Source organism: Acanthochromis polyacanthus, chromosome 6 (assembly GCF_021347895.1).
Source record: "Acanthochromis polyacanthus isolate Apoly-LR-REF ecotype Palm Island chromosome 6, KAUST_Apoly_ChrSc, whole genome shotgun sequence".
NCBI lineage: Eukaryota > Metazoa > Chordata > Actinopteri > Pomacentridae > Acanthochromis > Acanthochromis polyacanthus.
Genome location: NC_067118.1, coordinates 23,585,925 through 23,603,428, shown reverse-complemented (window position 1 = coordinate 23,603,428; position 17,504 = coordinate 23,585,925). Strand labels below are relative to the sequence as shown.

Below are 17,504 nucleotides of genomic sequence, written 5' to 3'. Positions count from 1 at the left end.
TCCCATGTCTATTTACTAATAAAGACGGTCTTAATTATTCAAGGTACCGGCACTTTGAGATGAAAAAATAAAAATATACAACAATTTTGAGGTGTCCAAAGCTGTAAGTGGCCGTTGTGTGGCAGTGTGTTGTACCTGACAGCAGCCATCTCCTGCTCAGTGAACTGATGAGTCGCCGCATCGCTCAGCAGCAACAACAGCGCCGCGCACACGGGAACGCGCATGGAGACGGGACGAGACCAGAGGACAGACGGACAGAAGGACAGAAGGACACAGGGACAGATAAGCCAAATTAGAGAGAAAAACCCGGAGAACAAGTGGGCTTCTGCTGCTGGTGTTGTTGTGCAGCTGTCAGGAAGCAGGAAGCGAACGATGTGCGCATGCGTCGACCGGTATGCTGACGCGTGTTCTTCATTTTTTTTAAACAGACTTTATTGACAACAAACAAGGTTACAATACAAGTAAGGTTACCTCGCAAAAAACACAAGAATAAACTATCCATCCACCCATTCTCTATACACCGCTTTATCCTCACTAGGGTCGCGGAGGGGCTGAGGTCTGTCTCAGCTGACTGGGGCGAAGGCAGGGGACACCCTGGAGAGACCAGCGACCTGTCCAGGGTGTCCCCTGCCTTCATCAAGTCTGCTGTGTTTAACTGTGTGTATTTGGGTCTCTGACTTCCAGCAACAAGCAGAGCTTCCAGTTGGAAAAGAATGCAGGATGTAGATGAATAAAAGCTTTAGGGAATGAATTTTACTGTCAGATAATCAGGAAAGTATGTTTTGCATTCTAGCTCAAACAGAAGTTAAAGTAATAGATATCTGTGTAAAGAGTCATGCGGAAGAAGAAGTGGAAAAAAGAAAATTGTTGACCTTTTCCAACATATCTGAACAAGCAATCATTTTAGAAACACTGCCAACAGATAGACATTATGTTTCCAGACAAGTCGTGTTCATGTTTATTAGAAAACATCCTCCACTCACACGCCACCTCTTTACTCATCTTTGGATTAGCCAGGAGTCAAAAGTCCACTTTCAGTAAATTGATGAAAGCCTTCCCTGAATTTGTCTTTCAATTTTCACCTAAAAATACTCCAAAGATGGTTAATTTCACAACGACTGCATGAACCCTGGTCTTAGTTTTGTTCAAAATCTGCTATTTCAGTGTGAGTAGCTTAAAACGCAGCAGAAATAGATGTCTCTATATCCTGGCAGCTTTTAGTTTACACCTCCAGCTCTCCTGTTCTCGTTGTAAAGCAGCAAATGGTTGAGCTAAAATTTGCCTCAAACACACTCATCTTATTGTCTTTGTTTTTCCAATGAAAGGCACTTTTTTCCATTTCTCTTACTGTGCTGTACAAATGGAACTTGTTTGATTTGACTTACATTCATCTGGCATCATCTAAAGCCTAAAAGGCAAATACTTTGCATATTGGTTTTGCATGGGACTGATAAAAGTGAGAGAAAGTCAGTCATATCAGCGGTTGAATATCTGCAGTCACAGAGTAACAGATAAAACCAGGGAAGGATGGAAAAGGTTCTTCTGTGCATCGCAGCTGCATCAGGCAAGAGTTTATGTATTCTTTCTTTATCACTTCTGTTTCCTTCAGTTTTAATTCAACATACTGTGATGATCTCCACTGTGAGAGCTTTAAGTACCATTATTTTGGTTGTGCAATACTGTTTCTGTCATTTATTTATTTATTCATTTATTTGTCCAGGGACCATGCAATTGTCACAGAACACATAGAACCCATGCATTACATATAGATTGTATAGCATTGAGCTCATTTTCAACTCCTGGTTGGGCTTTTGAGTAAAAGTAGTTCAAAGATCAACAACACAAATAAAGTCAGCACAAACAACACTGAAAACCCATAACCCCACCCACCACACACACACAAACACACACAATGACACAATCCACAGTCAATCAGACCTTACAGATGTCATAGGTGGGCACATTCTTGTTTTTTTCAGCCAATACTGAAAAATTATGTTTTGTTACTCAATACATAATAAAAGTTTGTTAGTAAGTTATTTTATATTCATGACGTTAATGTCAGAAGTGCTTTTCTGCTAAAAGTCATTTATACCTCAAATATAATCTTTATTTCTACCTGTTGCAGCAGGGCTGTTTACCGCCTCCTCTCTTGGTCAACGTAAGTACCACGCTGTTTATGAACGGAAAAACAGGACTGAAGCCCAGAGTTACTGCAGAGAAAAATACACAGACCTGGTGACTATAAAGAGCATGGAAGATGTGAACATCCTGAACAACATGGCCATTTTAAACCCATATACTGTATCTACTCGGTAAACAGCTCTATCAGTTCACTTTTGTCTACCACTGTGTTCATTTTTCATAATAAAACCATTTCACATTTTGATAAATAGTGAATTTTAATTTGATGTTACATACGTTTCTCCAGGCTGGAAATTACATCAACAAGTGGCAAAAGACAGTAAAACATTGTGTTCGAAGTGTTGGGGATGAATTTGTTTTTGAACCTTTTTATTAAACTGCCATGTCCAAAAGGATTCGCACCTTTGTCAGTAATCAGGGACAGTTGAACAGTTGGTGGTTATTGATATTGTAGTTTCCTACTGCATCGGCTGTTCTCAGTTTGTAGTCTATTAAAAATGCTCTACAACAGGGGTGTCAAACTCATTTTAGTTCAGGGCCACATTCAGGCCAGACTGACGTCTAGTTGGTCAGACCAGTAAAATCATAATAATCTAAATAATAACAACTCCACATTTCCCCCCTCTGTTTTAGTGCAAAAAATACATTCTGAAAATGTTCACATTTAATGAACTATCTTCTTACAAAAGATTATGAACAACCTGAAATTCCTGAAGAAAAAAAGTGCAATTCAACAGCATTATGCCTCAGTTTATCATTTACACAGTACAAGTTACAGATCACAGTTTATCTACAAGGTGCAAAACCTTTAGTCACAGGTATCTGGAACTGAATAATCTCGTGTCTCTCTCTCTCTCTTTCTCTTTCTTTCTGCATGGAGTTTACGTGTTCTCCCTGTGCGTGCGTGGGTTTTCTCTGGGGTACTCCGGCTTCCTCCCACAGTCCAAAAACATGCTGAGGTTAAGATAAGAAAGATAGATTTTATTGATCTAACAAAGGAGAAATTTACCGTTACAGGGCTCTTAGAAACAAAAAACAGAGGAGTGCAAAAGTCACAAAAGTGCAAGAACAAGATAATAAATATTGCACATAATAACAACTACACAGTAGTGTTATATAGTCTGATGGCAGTGGGATGAAGGACCTGCGGTAGCGCTCCTTCTTGCACTGAGGGTGTCTGAGTCTCTAAATTGCCCGTAGGTGTGAATGTGATGTGATTGTTTGTCTGTATATGTAGCCCTGTGACAGACTGGCGACCTGTCCAGGGTGTCCCCTGCCTTCGCCCGAGTCAGCTGGGATAGACTCCAGCACCCACCGCCACCCTAGTAAGGATAAAGCGGTGTATAGAGAATGGCATGGATGGATGGATGGATTGTTTTAAACTTACATTGTCACACATGTAGTATTTGCAGTTAAAGTCTTCTCCTGTAATTTTCACCCTTTGCAAAGTCATCTGCTCTGGTGGGCCATTTTGGTCCACGGGCCATATGTTGACACCCCTACTCTAGAAATGGTAGAAACTACAGGGATTTCCATTTGAAAATGATAGATAGGTAGACATGTTTTGCCACTTGTTATGTCATGGAGAACCCTAAATATAATTTCAGGGCTAAGCTCTATAATTAATTTGTTTTTGCCGATAAATGTTTCCCATAATATATGAATGATCACACAAAATATTATGATTGCAAAAAAAACTTGGTCCTGAGAGGTAATGCACTGCAACATGAAGCAAACCATACATGGGTTCAACACATCAACATTTGTGACACGCCAAATAAGTAAATCAATAATACTTCCTCGTTTGTGTTTATAATAACCTGGTTCTAGTTTTCAAATTAGTGTAATATGATCAATAATTCCTAAGAGACACAGTTCTTCAACCAGTTTGTTTCAAAATTAAGGCCAATTACACATGGTCAGCAAAGTCAGCCCCGGAGCAGGGAAAAGATAAGAAAAGATTAAACTTTAAACCTGTTCGGAATTCTTGAAAAGAATACTTTAAGAAGCATTTTTATGAAAGAGTATCCAATTTGAATTCCAAAACTCCCCAAATATGTTTTGACTTTAACCTCATACAATATTGTCATATCACTTTAATTCATGTAAAATTACATCTAAACGTTGACTGAAGTGGCTCGATAGATTTTTGCATAAATATTGTCTGGAGCAGTTTTAAGGTCAGCAGGCTGTTTTGAGGATAACTGAGGTTATACTGTTGTCATGCTGTTGCTTTCAGAACCACTGGATAGGACTGCATGTAGAGAAGTGGAACTGGTCACTGGCAGATGAGATGTTCTACAATGATGGAGAGACTGAGTTCAGGAACTGGTATAATGGGCATCCAGATACCTTCACAAATAATGGATATTGTGCTGTCATGTGGGGCAGTGGAAGTTGGAGGGATTATCCTTGTGAAAGTACCATTCCATCGGTTTGCTCGGATGTCAGAGGTGAGAAATTTTATTACAGACTAAGAATATCTCATCACACTCTTCTTTTTCTAAGCTGTACTCTGTGATGAGAAGATGCAGCTGTCTAATCATATGACCTCTGCAACACATCTAGAAAATCAAATCTGGTCATTTTCTCGATTTGCCCCTTTCACACACAGAGACCTGTGTTTGGCTTTTTGTATTCAACATGATCAATCAATCAATCAATCAACATTATTTATAGAGCACATTTACAACACTCAAGGTGACCAAAGTGCTTCCCAGTTAAAATCAAACAGTAACATTAGAGAAAAAAAAGCAAATTAAAAGAAAGCAACAATATAGAACACGTCAAGAAAATAAAATCAAATAAAACAAGATCAAATGTTGCCACATTACTGAGTATCAAAAGCCAGTCTGAAAAAAATGTGATTTGAGCTGGGCTTTTAAGAGGCCAAAGTCCGTGATGGTGCACATGTCAGGGTTCAGTTTGTTCCAAACTCTGGGCCCAGCGACTCAAAAGGCTCCATCACCCCAGTGTTTGTAGCTGGCCTATGGACTTCAAGAAACACCTGATTTGTGGACCTTAACACCCTGTTAGGGTTTCAGACAGAAAGAAGTTCAGTCAAATAAGTAGGTGCAAGGCCGTTGAAGACTTTAAAAATCAAAAGTAAAATTTTGATATCTATCCTAAAAGAAAACTGGAAGCCAGTGGAGGGAAAAACGGACTGGGATGATGTGCTGGCACCTTGAAGTGTTAGTCAGAAAAGGGGCTGCCGCATTTTGCACCAACTGGAGGCGGCTCAGGGTAGACTGGTAAACACCAACATAAAGAGCGTAGCAGTAATCTATTCGTGAGTTGACAAAAGCATGAATAGTCCTTTCAAGGTTGGTGTGATTTAAAAAAGGCTTTACTTTGGATAAAGACTTAACTGATAAAAACTTGCTCTGACCACATTTTCGATCTGTTTGACTAATGTAAAACTGCTGTCAAAAATAACCCCGAGGTTCTTTACAGACAGTTTTAGCTTTGAAGACACAGAGTCTGAACCTGCAAGCACATTGTCACCAAAAAGAATGTACTCAGTCTGTCTTCATTTAAATGGAGGGAATTTTCCCCCAGCCATGACTTGATGTCACTGATGCAGTTTGTGAGGGGTTGAAGAGCACCACTTTTGTTTGGGAACACTGGTAAATACAACTGGACATCATCGGCGTAGCAGTGAAATGCCAAATTATCCCTTGCTATAATTGACCCCAGTGGCAACATATAAAGTGAAAATAGCGAAAGGCCCAAAATGGAACCCTTGGGAACTCCACAAAACAAAGAGTCAACAGAGGAGGACAGGTCGCCAATGGATAGGCAATGTGACCGTCTGCAACACATACCAACTATGATTCGTTGAATACAACTGCATGTGTGTTTCAAAGTTCTGACCCATGAATTTTCCTTTAGAGTGTACAAGAGGAAGGGCATGACACAAAAAATACACAGCAGCAACAAAGCTGGTCCAGCAATGGAGTCTCTTAACGTACCTAGAATTTGTCTGACAACTTTGGCATTGTGTGTGTTAGTTACATTTCCAAGTTCTTTTTCTCATAAAGTGTCTGTTTACTGTAGATCTGAATGACTGTATCGTTGCACTAACATTGACTCAGTTGCATAAAATACTGCACATTGTCATGTCACAGTAATTGATTAGACACATCATTTAACTGTGGTCTGTTTTCAGGGCAGAATGTGACATTTGTCTACATAAACATCTCCATGACATGGACTGAGGCCCAGAGCTACTGCAGAGCTCATCACACAAGCCTGGCTAGTGTGAGAAACATGGCAGAGAACCAGAAGGTGGCAGAGCTGATTCCTTCAGGACAAAAAGTCTGGATTGGTCTTTTCAGACACCTGTGGTGGTCAGATGTCAGATGTACTCATTTCACTACTGGGATAACAGACCGCTGGACGAAGCTGACGAGAATTGTGTGGCTGCAAACTTTGCAGACTCTGGAAAATGGAGAGGTGTTGGATGTGATTCTGACCTCACATTTATTTGCTACAGTCAGTGTAAGTGGTCATCCATGTTTCAAATTACATTCGGATTCAGAATTACTTTAGCATACCCATCCATTATCTATACACCGCATTACCCTCATTAGGGTTGCAGAGGGGCTGGAGTCTGTCCCAGTCTGTCAAAATTAATATTCGGATACCACTGTCACAGCCGAATATTCGGAAATTCGGATATTCGGGTCCAGTCCTATTTATTTCCCAACTGTCTTCCCTCAAATTTTAGTGTATTGAATCATTTTGCAATGTATGTCAAACATAAATGATTGATTTATTTGATTGAAGTGACTGAAGAACAGGTGCTGTGTGAGCTAGCCTCAGGAATAATCAAGAAAATATTATTTCATATCTCAGCTCAAACAAATGCTGGACCAAGGAAGGAACAAAAACATCAGACTGAGCTGGAGCAAGGGGTCAGACGGAAAAGTCTTCCACCATCTCAAGAAGGAAACAAGGACAAGAAGGAAAACAAGGAGAAGATGAGTGCTAAGAGAGAGGAATTGTTACAACAGGAACAACAGGGGGAAATCCAGAGGGAAATGGAAGGGGCAGATGGAGGTGGAAATGGAGGGGGACATCCAGAGAGAAATGGAGGGGGGCATGGAGAGGGACATCCAGGGGGAAATGGTTGGGGGCATGGAGGGGGACATCCAGGGGCAATGGAGGGGGACATCCAGGGGGAAATGGTTGGGGGCATGGAGGGGGACATCCAGGGGGAAATGGAGGTGGACATGTAAGGGGTAATCCAGGGGGGAATGGAGGGGGAAAAAACTGAGTCTAAGGCTACGTTTATAAGAGGACCATCTTAACAGAAAACGCAAAAGTGGCATCTTGTCATTTCACGTTTAGACGAGTGGTTTTGAAGGAAATCTGCGTATATACGGTGACTCTATAGTGTGTGGAATTCGATTGGATATGCATGCCAGGCAGCTGGGTGGCGCTGTGATAAAACTCCGCCATGTCTACATGCATGCGTACTATCTCCCTTTTCAGATCTCCGCCGCGGTAAATGTTTATGAATGGAATCTGTACAGATTCTGTACGTTTGTTGGTACGACTCCTGTAGTGTACATAGAGCTGCCAGAGTTGCTTGAAGGTACGAAGGATGGAAATAATCACACATCTTTGTTTGCTTCCTTGTACTGGCCGGCAAACGAAAGCACCGGTGCACATATGTGACATAATCACGTACGCGACGTGGTCAGATCTCGGCAAAGTTTTGCGTTTTGCTGTTTAGACGGAAACGTAACGGCGGAGAGTTTTCAACTTTTCCACTCTGGAGGCCAGTTTCAAATTTTTGCGTTTTTAAGCCCCCAAAACGCCGTCCTCGTATAAATGATAGGGTGTTTTGTTGAAATATTTTGACGTTTTTACCTGCAAGTGTCCTCATGTAAACGGCCCCTCAGAGTGGGAAAGCTGAGTCTATGGTCCGGCAGGGAGAAAGTGACTGAACAGAGCTTACTGCAGCTGACTCTCATCACAGCAATCAGCAGAGTGGAGTCAGGTGATGCAGGGAGCAGAGGGGCACAGGGTAGAGAGAAAGAACAGAGAGGGAGACAGGCAGACAGAGAGAGCCAGAGGGATAGACAGATGGACACACAGATGCAGAGTGAACAGGAGGAAGGAGGAGAGACCAGGAGGGAGAAGGAAGGAGAGGAGCAGGGATCATAACAACAATGCTTCATAACTTCTCATAGAACATTTCTTACTTATTATATTCTATAAATATATTTTTATTAGTTACAAAACAAAAGAAGCTCATAGTAACGTCTAATTTCCGATATTTCTAGATTCCAAATTTTGACAGCTAATAATTCTGAGAGCTGCATTTGTCTGTTGCAGACTAGTGAATGATGTGAAATTATTATTATGTTTGTCAGTTCTTTGCAACTTTGGGTAATTAATGAATCCTTTTAGTTGTTTTTTAAGTAAAAAGGCAAATATTTGCTGGTTCCAACCTGTGAAGTGTGAAAATCTGCTTTTTTGTCATTACTCAGCAGTGCACTTATTATTTTTGTTTTTGAACTGATGGTCAGTAAAAGTGTTTTGCAGCTAATAATTATGTTATCTAGTTAGTCAGAACAGTTTCAAACAGCTTTCTTTAAGATATTTAAGACAAGACACAATAATACAAGGTAAGATAGAAAAGAGGAAGAATTTGTGGTGGCCGTAGTATGTGATTGGATATACAGCCCCAGTGCTGCATTCAAAATGATGCAGTATCATGTTGAGAAGGGATGCCAAAATTTTATATCTGTAAATCTGCTATTGTTTGTTTTTGAAATTTAAAGCATTAAAGAGTTGCTGTTGTGTTAAAAAAATGCTGGAGATGCAAACAATGTTCCCTCTAATTTTTTCATGAGTCTGGGCAAACACACAAACTCCCTGAGCGGTCCCTTGGACCCCTTTGAGCAACATCAGACTTGTGCACTGTGGTCACGCCAGCATCACATCCATCCAAGTTACATGGTTTATTAAAAGAAACAAATTACAGCACTTACATCTCTGTTAGAGCACTTTTAATTAAGTGCTTTAGCCCACTTACAGTGAAAGTTACAAAAATCTTGTTCATGACCTGTGTACTATGTTGAGGCTATTGGAATTATAAATATTCATTTTAACTCTGGCAAAACTATGGCATGAACTGCCAACCAAACCAAGCCAACTATAAACTCCAATTTTGAAAACACACTTAACATTTTTATTACAAAGCTCTGACTTGTATTATGAGTATCTACAGGGAGGAATAATTTTGGGGTTTATATGTGCAACAGTGTGTAACTCCAGACTCTCTTTTATTGTCATGTTTTGATCTGAAATTCAGATGTCTAGAACAGCAACATCATTTTAACTGTAATATTAAAATACTTTGAAAGACCACTTTAGGACAGCAACTACTGTGTTTGCTGTTTACATCACATTAACCAAACAAATTAGAACAACATAAAACAGGACATTCGAATGCACTTTTGAATATTTATGTAAAAATCTTGTTATAAATCTGTTTGTGTGCTAATATGAACTACGTTAAACTGCAGAAATGTGTATTTTTAACCTTTCAATGCACATTTGTGACAATTGTAAGATTATGAATAGTTATGGACACATCAAACTGTAAAACAGCCACATAGAAATTGTTAAAATTCAACATTAGCATCTAAACAGTGCTTTCCTGTTTACTGCTTTAATTACTTTTATGTCATTTCCAACATGTTGGTCAAAAAAATTCACATTAACTCTCAAGTGACGCGCCGACACGCCAATACTGCGCGCTGCTGCATAATCGAACAAAGCAGGAAGATGAAGCATCGATGAGTCTTCTTCCAGTTCTTTGTAGGTGACAAAAACACACAGTGGATATTTCTCTTGGTTTTGCAGCTCCTGGGTTAGAGACATGTGAAAAACAAACAGCGACTCCCCTGCTTTGAGCAGAGACGCTCTGACTGGTACGTTCGGAGACAGACACTCTCAGGCTGGGCGTCTTTATCTCTCTGGGAACGTTTTGGAAATACACGGAGATGGCCAAAGTGCGAATTTGAAACTTTCTACCAGGTTTATTTTTTTAGTCAAGGAATAGTTCTCTTGTGTTTTTATTTCTCTCTCTCTGTCTCCCCCGCGCCATTGCACTCTGAGAGCGGCTGACTGCTGACTTGCTCTGTGAGGAGGGGGGAGCCTCCTCACAGAGCAAACCGGTCTCTCACTGGCTTTGACCACACATCACTCTGCTCTGCCAAACACAGAGAAGATACAAGATGCACAGAAAATCAAGACTTTGCATCAGATGTAATAAAAAAAAAGAAAAAGAATAAACATATTCTAGCAATGGAATAAACCAGGACTTCAGATTCGCTCCATGGTCCTAAAGCCCATTGCTATTGTTTTTGCCATTGCAGAGACTGTGGTGGACAGAAAAAGTTTTTTTGGAGTGACTTCTGAGGATTTTGTAAATATTTGAGCAGAAATGCCTGAAATATTCCTGCATTTTAGTGAAAATAGTGGTATAACTCGGTTTATTACTAAATCTGCACATTATTTGTGAGAAAAACAATTTGTATTTGCACTCTAAGTTCTGAAAAGGGTTGGTTACACATGTTTATGGTGTCCACAGCAGGGGCGTCACCAGACCTAATACTGTACTGGGGTACCCTAGTCACGCTAGACCCAAGTTCTGAAGGCACAAGGGTCTAGGGCCGCTGGACAGGGAGGGAGGTGGGCTAAAAGGTTGTCTTTCAAATCACTCTGCAGCAATTGGGTAGGTATACAACCAATCAGTGCGACGAATAGGCTGACGTAGTTCCGAGAGTGCCGGCGGATTGTGGCTAAGTCCCATTAGCTTCCCAACCAGAGGAGTCAACTGGTATATTAAGGATTTGCCATATCCCGTCGGCATAAGTCCAAAAACGTCTTTCTTCTCAATGAAACACTTCAGTGCCGTCCTTTGTTTATCTTTCAAGTTGAATTTTAGCTTCAAATCTTTAAGGGCTGTGGCCAAAGCCGAGTCGAAAGATAACTGTTAATTGTGCGCCGGTTGTGTCTGTCAGAATCGTCGCGCCTCTGTCGTCACTTAGTTACGCCCGCCTTCTGACTCTACACTTCATGGTGATTGGTCCGGCCAGTTTTAGGAGAATCCAGCCTCGAGCCTTATGGAGGGTAACTAGACCCACCCTGGCAGAGAATTAAATTTGTTGCCGTGGGTTGTCTAGCGCGGCTAGGCTAGTACTGGGGCACACCTGGGGCACACCTGGGGCACAAAGCATTCATGAGAGTGCGCAAAGTGTGCGAGGAAAAAAAAACATATTCAGCACTTATTCACATAAAAAAACTAAATAGTTCTTTAAACCATTCAATAATATCAGACTATGTTGTTGTCTAGATCTTTGATTAACCATCTGAAATGTACTGCGGTAATGCATTTGGCCTACTTGTGCACTTTACTCTCGACTTCTAAACCATTACTGATAAATGCAAATAGGAAAAGCAATGAATCTTTTTGAAATATTTATTTCAGTAAACATCTGCAAATTGAACATTTACAAATGTAAATAAAATAAAATAAAATAAAATAAAATAAAATAAAGCACCCCAAAATCTCTAGGTTCTTTTATTTCCATAGGAGAAGAATAAATGAACAACTGTTGTGTGTCACTTCAGGCAATCATTTTTTGGGGAGTAAACTGTAACGTCTTGTTTTCATTTTTGCAAAGTGCTCAATCACTTGGCTGTGGCTTAACTTGGAAAGTTCCTCACTCTCCACTGACATGATGGCAAGATGGTGAAGCCTATCCTGCCCCATTGTGCTTCTCAGCCAAGTGTGGAGCCGTCTCAGCACACTGAACGTCCGTTCACAAGTGCAGCTGGACACTGGGATGGTCAGAGCTATCTGAATGACCTGTGTCAAGGTTGGGAAAATGACTTGATCCAGCAAGCTGAAAACACATTGCATGTCTGTGATTGGAAGGCTCTCCCACTTTCTGGCCAGATAGTTTTTGGCCACCAACACCTCTTCAGGTTTTAGATCAACACTGTAATGATCTGCCAGACCTCTGAGGTCCTCCTCACAGAGGAAGTTGTCAGATCTTGGATTACAGGCCTGAACACCTCTTAGAACTTGGCTGTTGAGAGATGAAAAACGTTGATCCATCTCAGCAACAAATCATCTTGCTGAATTGTTCCACGCTAAGTTCCATCTGCAGATTCCCTCTCAGAGTAAAAACTGCCTCTTGACTGAACACCTTTGCACTTATATATACTTATGACTACCAATAGCTGTGAATAAATGTTATTTTTTTCCTTTTTATTAGCTTTATTTGACAGGTAAGTAGAGAGACAGACGGAAAAATAGGGGGAAACCTACGAGCTGGAGTTGAACCCGGGCCGCTGCGTCGGGTTTATCTTCTTGTTTATAGATCTCCTGTTCAGTCACCTGAGCTATTGCCCCAGTATATGTGCTATACTGAAAGGAATTGGTGTCTTTTCTCAGTAAACGGTATTAGAACTTCTCTTGGTGTTTTTGTCGGACTGAGGCCACAGACTGTCACCAGTTAATGTGATGGAGATCGTCACACTGCCGCAGTGAAGCGATATTTCCACTCCGTTAGGTGGAAGTCCTAAACCGAGTATTTTACTGGTAGACTGAACAGCCGTGAGTCCAAACAGAGCAATAACGACAATGTTAAAGCTGACAACAAGAACATTTCGGAACAGTTTATTGACGTCTGTGTGTTTTGAACAGGCATCGGTACAGTCACCTATGCTATGTGTTGCCGTTGTAACAGCTGCCTTGCTCACTGAATAGCACCAGTTGATGGGAACACCAGTTAATCTTGAACACCGGACATACTCGCCGCCATCTGCTTGCACGTCAAGTCTCCAATGGTCTCCAGTCAAATCTAGTTTTAGTTGGGGTCCGTGACGTCACTTACCTACGCCACTTGAGATCGCTTTTGCGTTTGAATTATGAGACACATTTTGCGGGGTGAGCACGAAAACGAAAAAGCATTTCTGAGTTTGCTTTTGCTTTTTCATTTAGTCACGAAATGAGCAGTCTTGACGAAGAAAATGAAATTACATTTTGGAATATTGATTTTTAATTTCATTTTTGAGTCAAATAGTGCAGCCATGTCTTTGAAATTAAAAAGCATTTCTGCTAATGCTTTTGAATTAGAGTTTTGAGTCACATTCGCTTCCATACGCTGTAGTCTATGCTATGTAGACTTAAAACTCCCAAGTGATTTTTATTTTTTATTGGTGAAAGTTTTACTGGGGCACTGCAGATCAATACTGGGGTATGTGTCCCAGTGAAATCTGTCTGGCAACGCGACTGGGCAGAGGTAATTAAATCCGCCAGTTTATTCTTTTACAAATCATTAATTTTTGTCCAAATTACCGTTTACCTCGTCAGGTTAGTTTTCTGGCTTCTCTCACCATATTCCTAGCTTAATGTGCTAATTTGAACACACACACACACAAATCTCACTCCACACGCACACACATTCCACAGACACACGCATGCACATACACACCCATATGCACTGTATATAGGATTTCACTGCTGTTATTCCATAGAATAGTAAATAAATGTTTTCATTTTAGAACAATTTACAGCTTTGTGTGTTTCCTTGTGAGAACTGTGGGTCCCTTTAACCGAGGATTCTAGCCTTTAAAGCTGCTGTCCGGAGTTTGAATCGCAGCGTCTCCCAAAACACTGTTGGTCCCTCCCTCCCTCTGATTTCGCCCCTTTATTTGTGCACGCGCGCAGTACCTGACAGGAGTGCCCGGAGTGCTGCAGCATCTCGCCTGTTTTGCTGTTTCCCCCTCTTCTACATTTAGTACATTTAGTAAATAATAAAGGAATTACGTTAGAATGCTGTATTGAGTCTAACTTGTCCTAATACCAAAATAACATGAATCTGCTAGGACGAACGAGTAAAGTTTCAATATGTGATTACACTCGTGTATCCCTCTCGATGACGTTGTTTATCAAACTTAGTGCATTTACGCGTGTATATGTGTTACATTGTTTATTTATTTCTATCTAGAGTTCAGAATTGCATGACTCCTCCGAAGAAGAGTATGTCCCAGACGCCCCAACATCTTCCTCCAGAGGTCGGGCATCTAAACGAAGCCGTCAGGCGGGCTATGGAGGCCGTGGTCGGGGAGCGAGGCGAGCACCCCGACCACGGCATCTAAACGAAGCCGTCAGGCGGGCTATGGAGGCCGTGGTCGGGGAGCGACGCGAGCACCCCGAACCAAAAAACGTCCTGCAGTCTCTTGGCCTGACAAGCCGTGGGATTGGTAACTTTTCTGGAAGTTGCTGATCCCTGATGCTCTCTCCTCCACAAGCAAAATAAATGTGCGCGCGGTTACGTAGTGCGTAGCTCGCCCACCTCTGCATGGGCTTGCTTGCTGTGCGCGTAACCTTTGATTGACAGCATGACAAAGCTGAAGCTCGAACTTGATTGGTCGGCAGCAACCGGCGCTTTTTAGAATAACATGGGGGTCTATGAGAGGAAGGCGGAGCTCAGGAATAAATTTTCATATCGCGTTATACTAACTTTATATTATAGTATCGAACTAGACTAACACACTTAAGCTTTGTTAAAAAATGATACATAAATTGAAAACAAACGGAAACTCCGGACAGCAGCTTTAAGATACAGTGAACCCTCGTTTATCGCGGGGGTTACGTTCCAAAAAGTACCTGCGATAGGCGAAATCCGTGAAGTAGTCAGCTTTATTTTTTACAGTTATTATATAATACTGCACTTGGGGGAGCACTGCAGCTGCAGCCAGGTGGGCCGCGGCGGTACTCTTGCCTCAGAGAGCGGGCCGGCTGAATCAATTGGAGGGGTCCGGGGTGGGGAAGGCTCGCGCCTGCACTCTTCTCCTGGGGAACGCGGGTGCGGTGGCCAGAGACGGCTGGGGACCACGTCCACTGTCTGGTTGATGGTGGGGAAAAGAATAAGGCTGCTCCGTCGGCTCCGTCTTTCAGGGTGTCTCACTACATGGAGACCAAGGAGAGAAATGATGCAGCGTTCCACAGCAGGCAGCGCTGGCCTGTATGGCAGAGGAGAGGTGCGGAGACTGTTCATGTTGGTCAGTCCCTTAGCCAATCAGGATGCAGAACACAAAAAAAGCATAAAAAAACTGCACTAAAAAATCCGTGAAACAGCGAAGCCGTGAAAGGTGAACCGCGTTATAGCGAGGGTTCACTGTATAAGTCTGATCAACTGAATTTCTACAGGAGTCTGATTGTGATCCTGCCTAAATTAATGAATTTTTCCTCGCAATTAAAGCGAGGTGGTACCCTAAAACGAGTGCAGATAATTACATTATCTTACGTAGTACCCCTACAGATGGATGGACATGTTAGAACCAAAACTATGTGGCATTTTAATTTTGAGACTAGTGGAAGACAGACAGGACTTCAGCTTCTGTTAAGGATTTGGAGAGAGCTGGAGAAGAAGTAAAGAAGGGGAATTTCATACGTCAGGTGGCAGATGAAGATCGACAGAATGACTTTTCAGCCCATCAGGTCGTACATGAACAAATGGAGACAGATCTTACATTATATGAGGTGTAGAATTTCTACACCAGTGTTTCAGCATTTTACATGAACCCAAACCCATCCACTGTGTGCTTTCTTTACAGTAAATATGACAGTGAAAAGTTTAAAAAATAGCTACATTACATATATGCTGCTTTGTTTACATTTAAACGAAGACTACTTCATTTAAATGTAAACGACTGCTGCCAGAATCTACCAGTATCTTACGGATTTCAGAAGGACAACAGGTCTACACTGAAACTAGCAGGATATCAAGATTAAACTCAACATCAACCTTTCAACAAAGTCAAAAGAAGCCAACATTTTTGAGGTAAGTGACTTCACTGTTCTGTTTGATGAAGCAAACACCAGAGGAAACATTCAGAAGGCAGTTTTAAGATCTATTTTTCTACAACTCTGTCCAATTTGTAATGAAATCCATAAGTCAGAACAGGATGTAACACTCAGTTTTGTACTTGTCTTGTCATTTTTAACATCTTGTTATTAAAAAGTAATAACTGGATAACTAAAAGCAACCAGTACTCTTGTAAAGAGCAGGTCAAACATTTTTGTAAAGACAAAATTTGGTTTTAAAGCTCCAAACTTGGAATAGTTGACTATAACCACGACCAAATGCTTAGAAATGTTGGGATAGCAGGATTTTTCTACTGGGAAATATTCATTTTGGAGTATATAATGATAATCTGATGTGTTGATGTGAGAAACATTCAAGGTCACTTTTTTCTGATAGTAAATCAATTCAGTAAGTGTAATAAGTAAGGTAATAGTTCATTCTGTTTCCTTAACTTGCAACATGGAATCCAAAAATGAAATTGGATTCTGCTATCCAGCAATATTTTTGTTTTTGGTGGTACAACTTGTCATATCTGCTCAATCAGTTCCTAAAGTTCATCACGTTTTCTTTTTCATTTTTGTGACCAAGCATTTAATGTTAAAAAAATATTCTGTATGTTTTGTTTTGTATTATCCTGGCATGCAAGTACAAAAGTGTCAGAAAATATCATTGGTTGATTTCTGCATTATTGTTTTTTGGGGTAATGTGTGCTCAAAGATGAGACGTTCAGTGACAATTTCAATTATTTTTAAATTTCAATTCACCAGTTATCAGAGATTATTTCATCGACTTGTCCTGTAGTTGAAACTAGAACTAACCATAAAAAATCATGCTTTATCTGTATTAGTTCTTGAGATACTGTCAAATGCCTGTAATAAGTTAAAATGTGCTGGACGTGGAAAAACAGGCTTTAAAAAAATTATTTCAAATGTCTTGATTTGTGAATAAAAATACTGAACAAGTTTCAAAAAGTAAGCATTTTTAATATATTTGAAATATATTTTAGGTGAGAAAAAATCTGTCAAATGAGACATGGTTGAGCAGAAAATGTTCTAAAAAAATGATAGATTTCAATAATTTATAACAACATTACTCAGAATATCTCACTATAAGTTATTAGCCCCAACCCATCCACTGTGTGCTTTCTGTACAGTAAATATGACAGTTAAAAGTTTAAAAAATAACTGCTGCTTTGTTTACATTTAAAAGAAGTAGTGCTGAGACTGCTGTCAGAACATGACTACCTTGATTTCATTGCATTGAAAAAACACCACCATTCATCCAATCTGATTCAAACTCCCCATGGCACTTCCTCAGGACCCCTGCAATACCCCTACCAAGTTTGAGCATGATCTGATATACCGTTGTCAAGATATGCAGGAAACATATCTTGACAACATCCCTGTAAGAGGAAACATCCATGTAATTTTGCTGCAGTACTGTCCTTATAACACA

At 40.7% G+C, this 17,504-nt stretch overlaps 2 protein-coding genes across 3 annotated transcripts in view; one reads left to right on the top strand and one right to left on the bottom strand.

The window, feature by feature from the left end:
- The window catches only part of edem2 (ER degradation enhancer, mannosidase alpha-like 2), a 47,236-nt gene extending 46,865 nt beyond the window's left edge, over positions 1-371 (bottom strand). Inside the window, exon 1 of the mRNA XM_051949803.1 lies at positions 136-371. Within this exon, the coding sequence (XP_051805763.1) occupies positions 136-224 (89 nt within the window). The 5' untranslated portion in view covers positions 225-371. The remainder of the gene's footprint in view (positions 1-135) is intronic.
- The window catches only part of ccdc135 (coiled-coil domain containing 135), a 74,895-nt gene that overhangs the window by 5,234 nt on the left and 52,157 nt on the right, over positions 1-17,504 (top strand). The gene's annotated exons all lie outside the window — the stretch shown is intronic.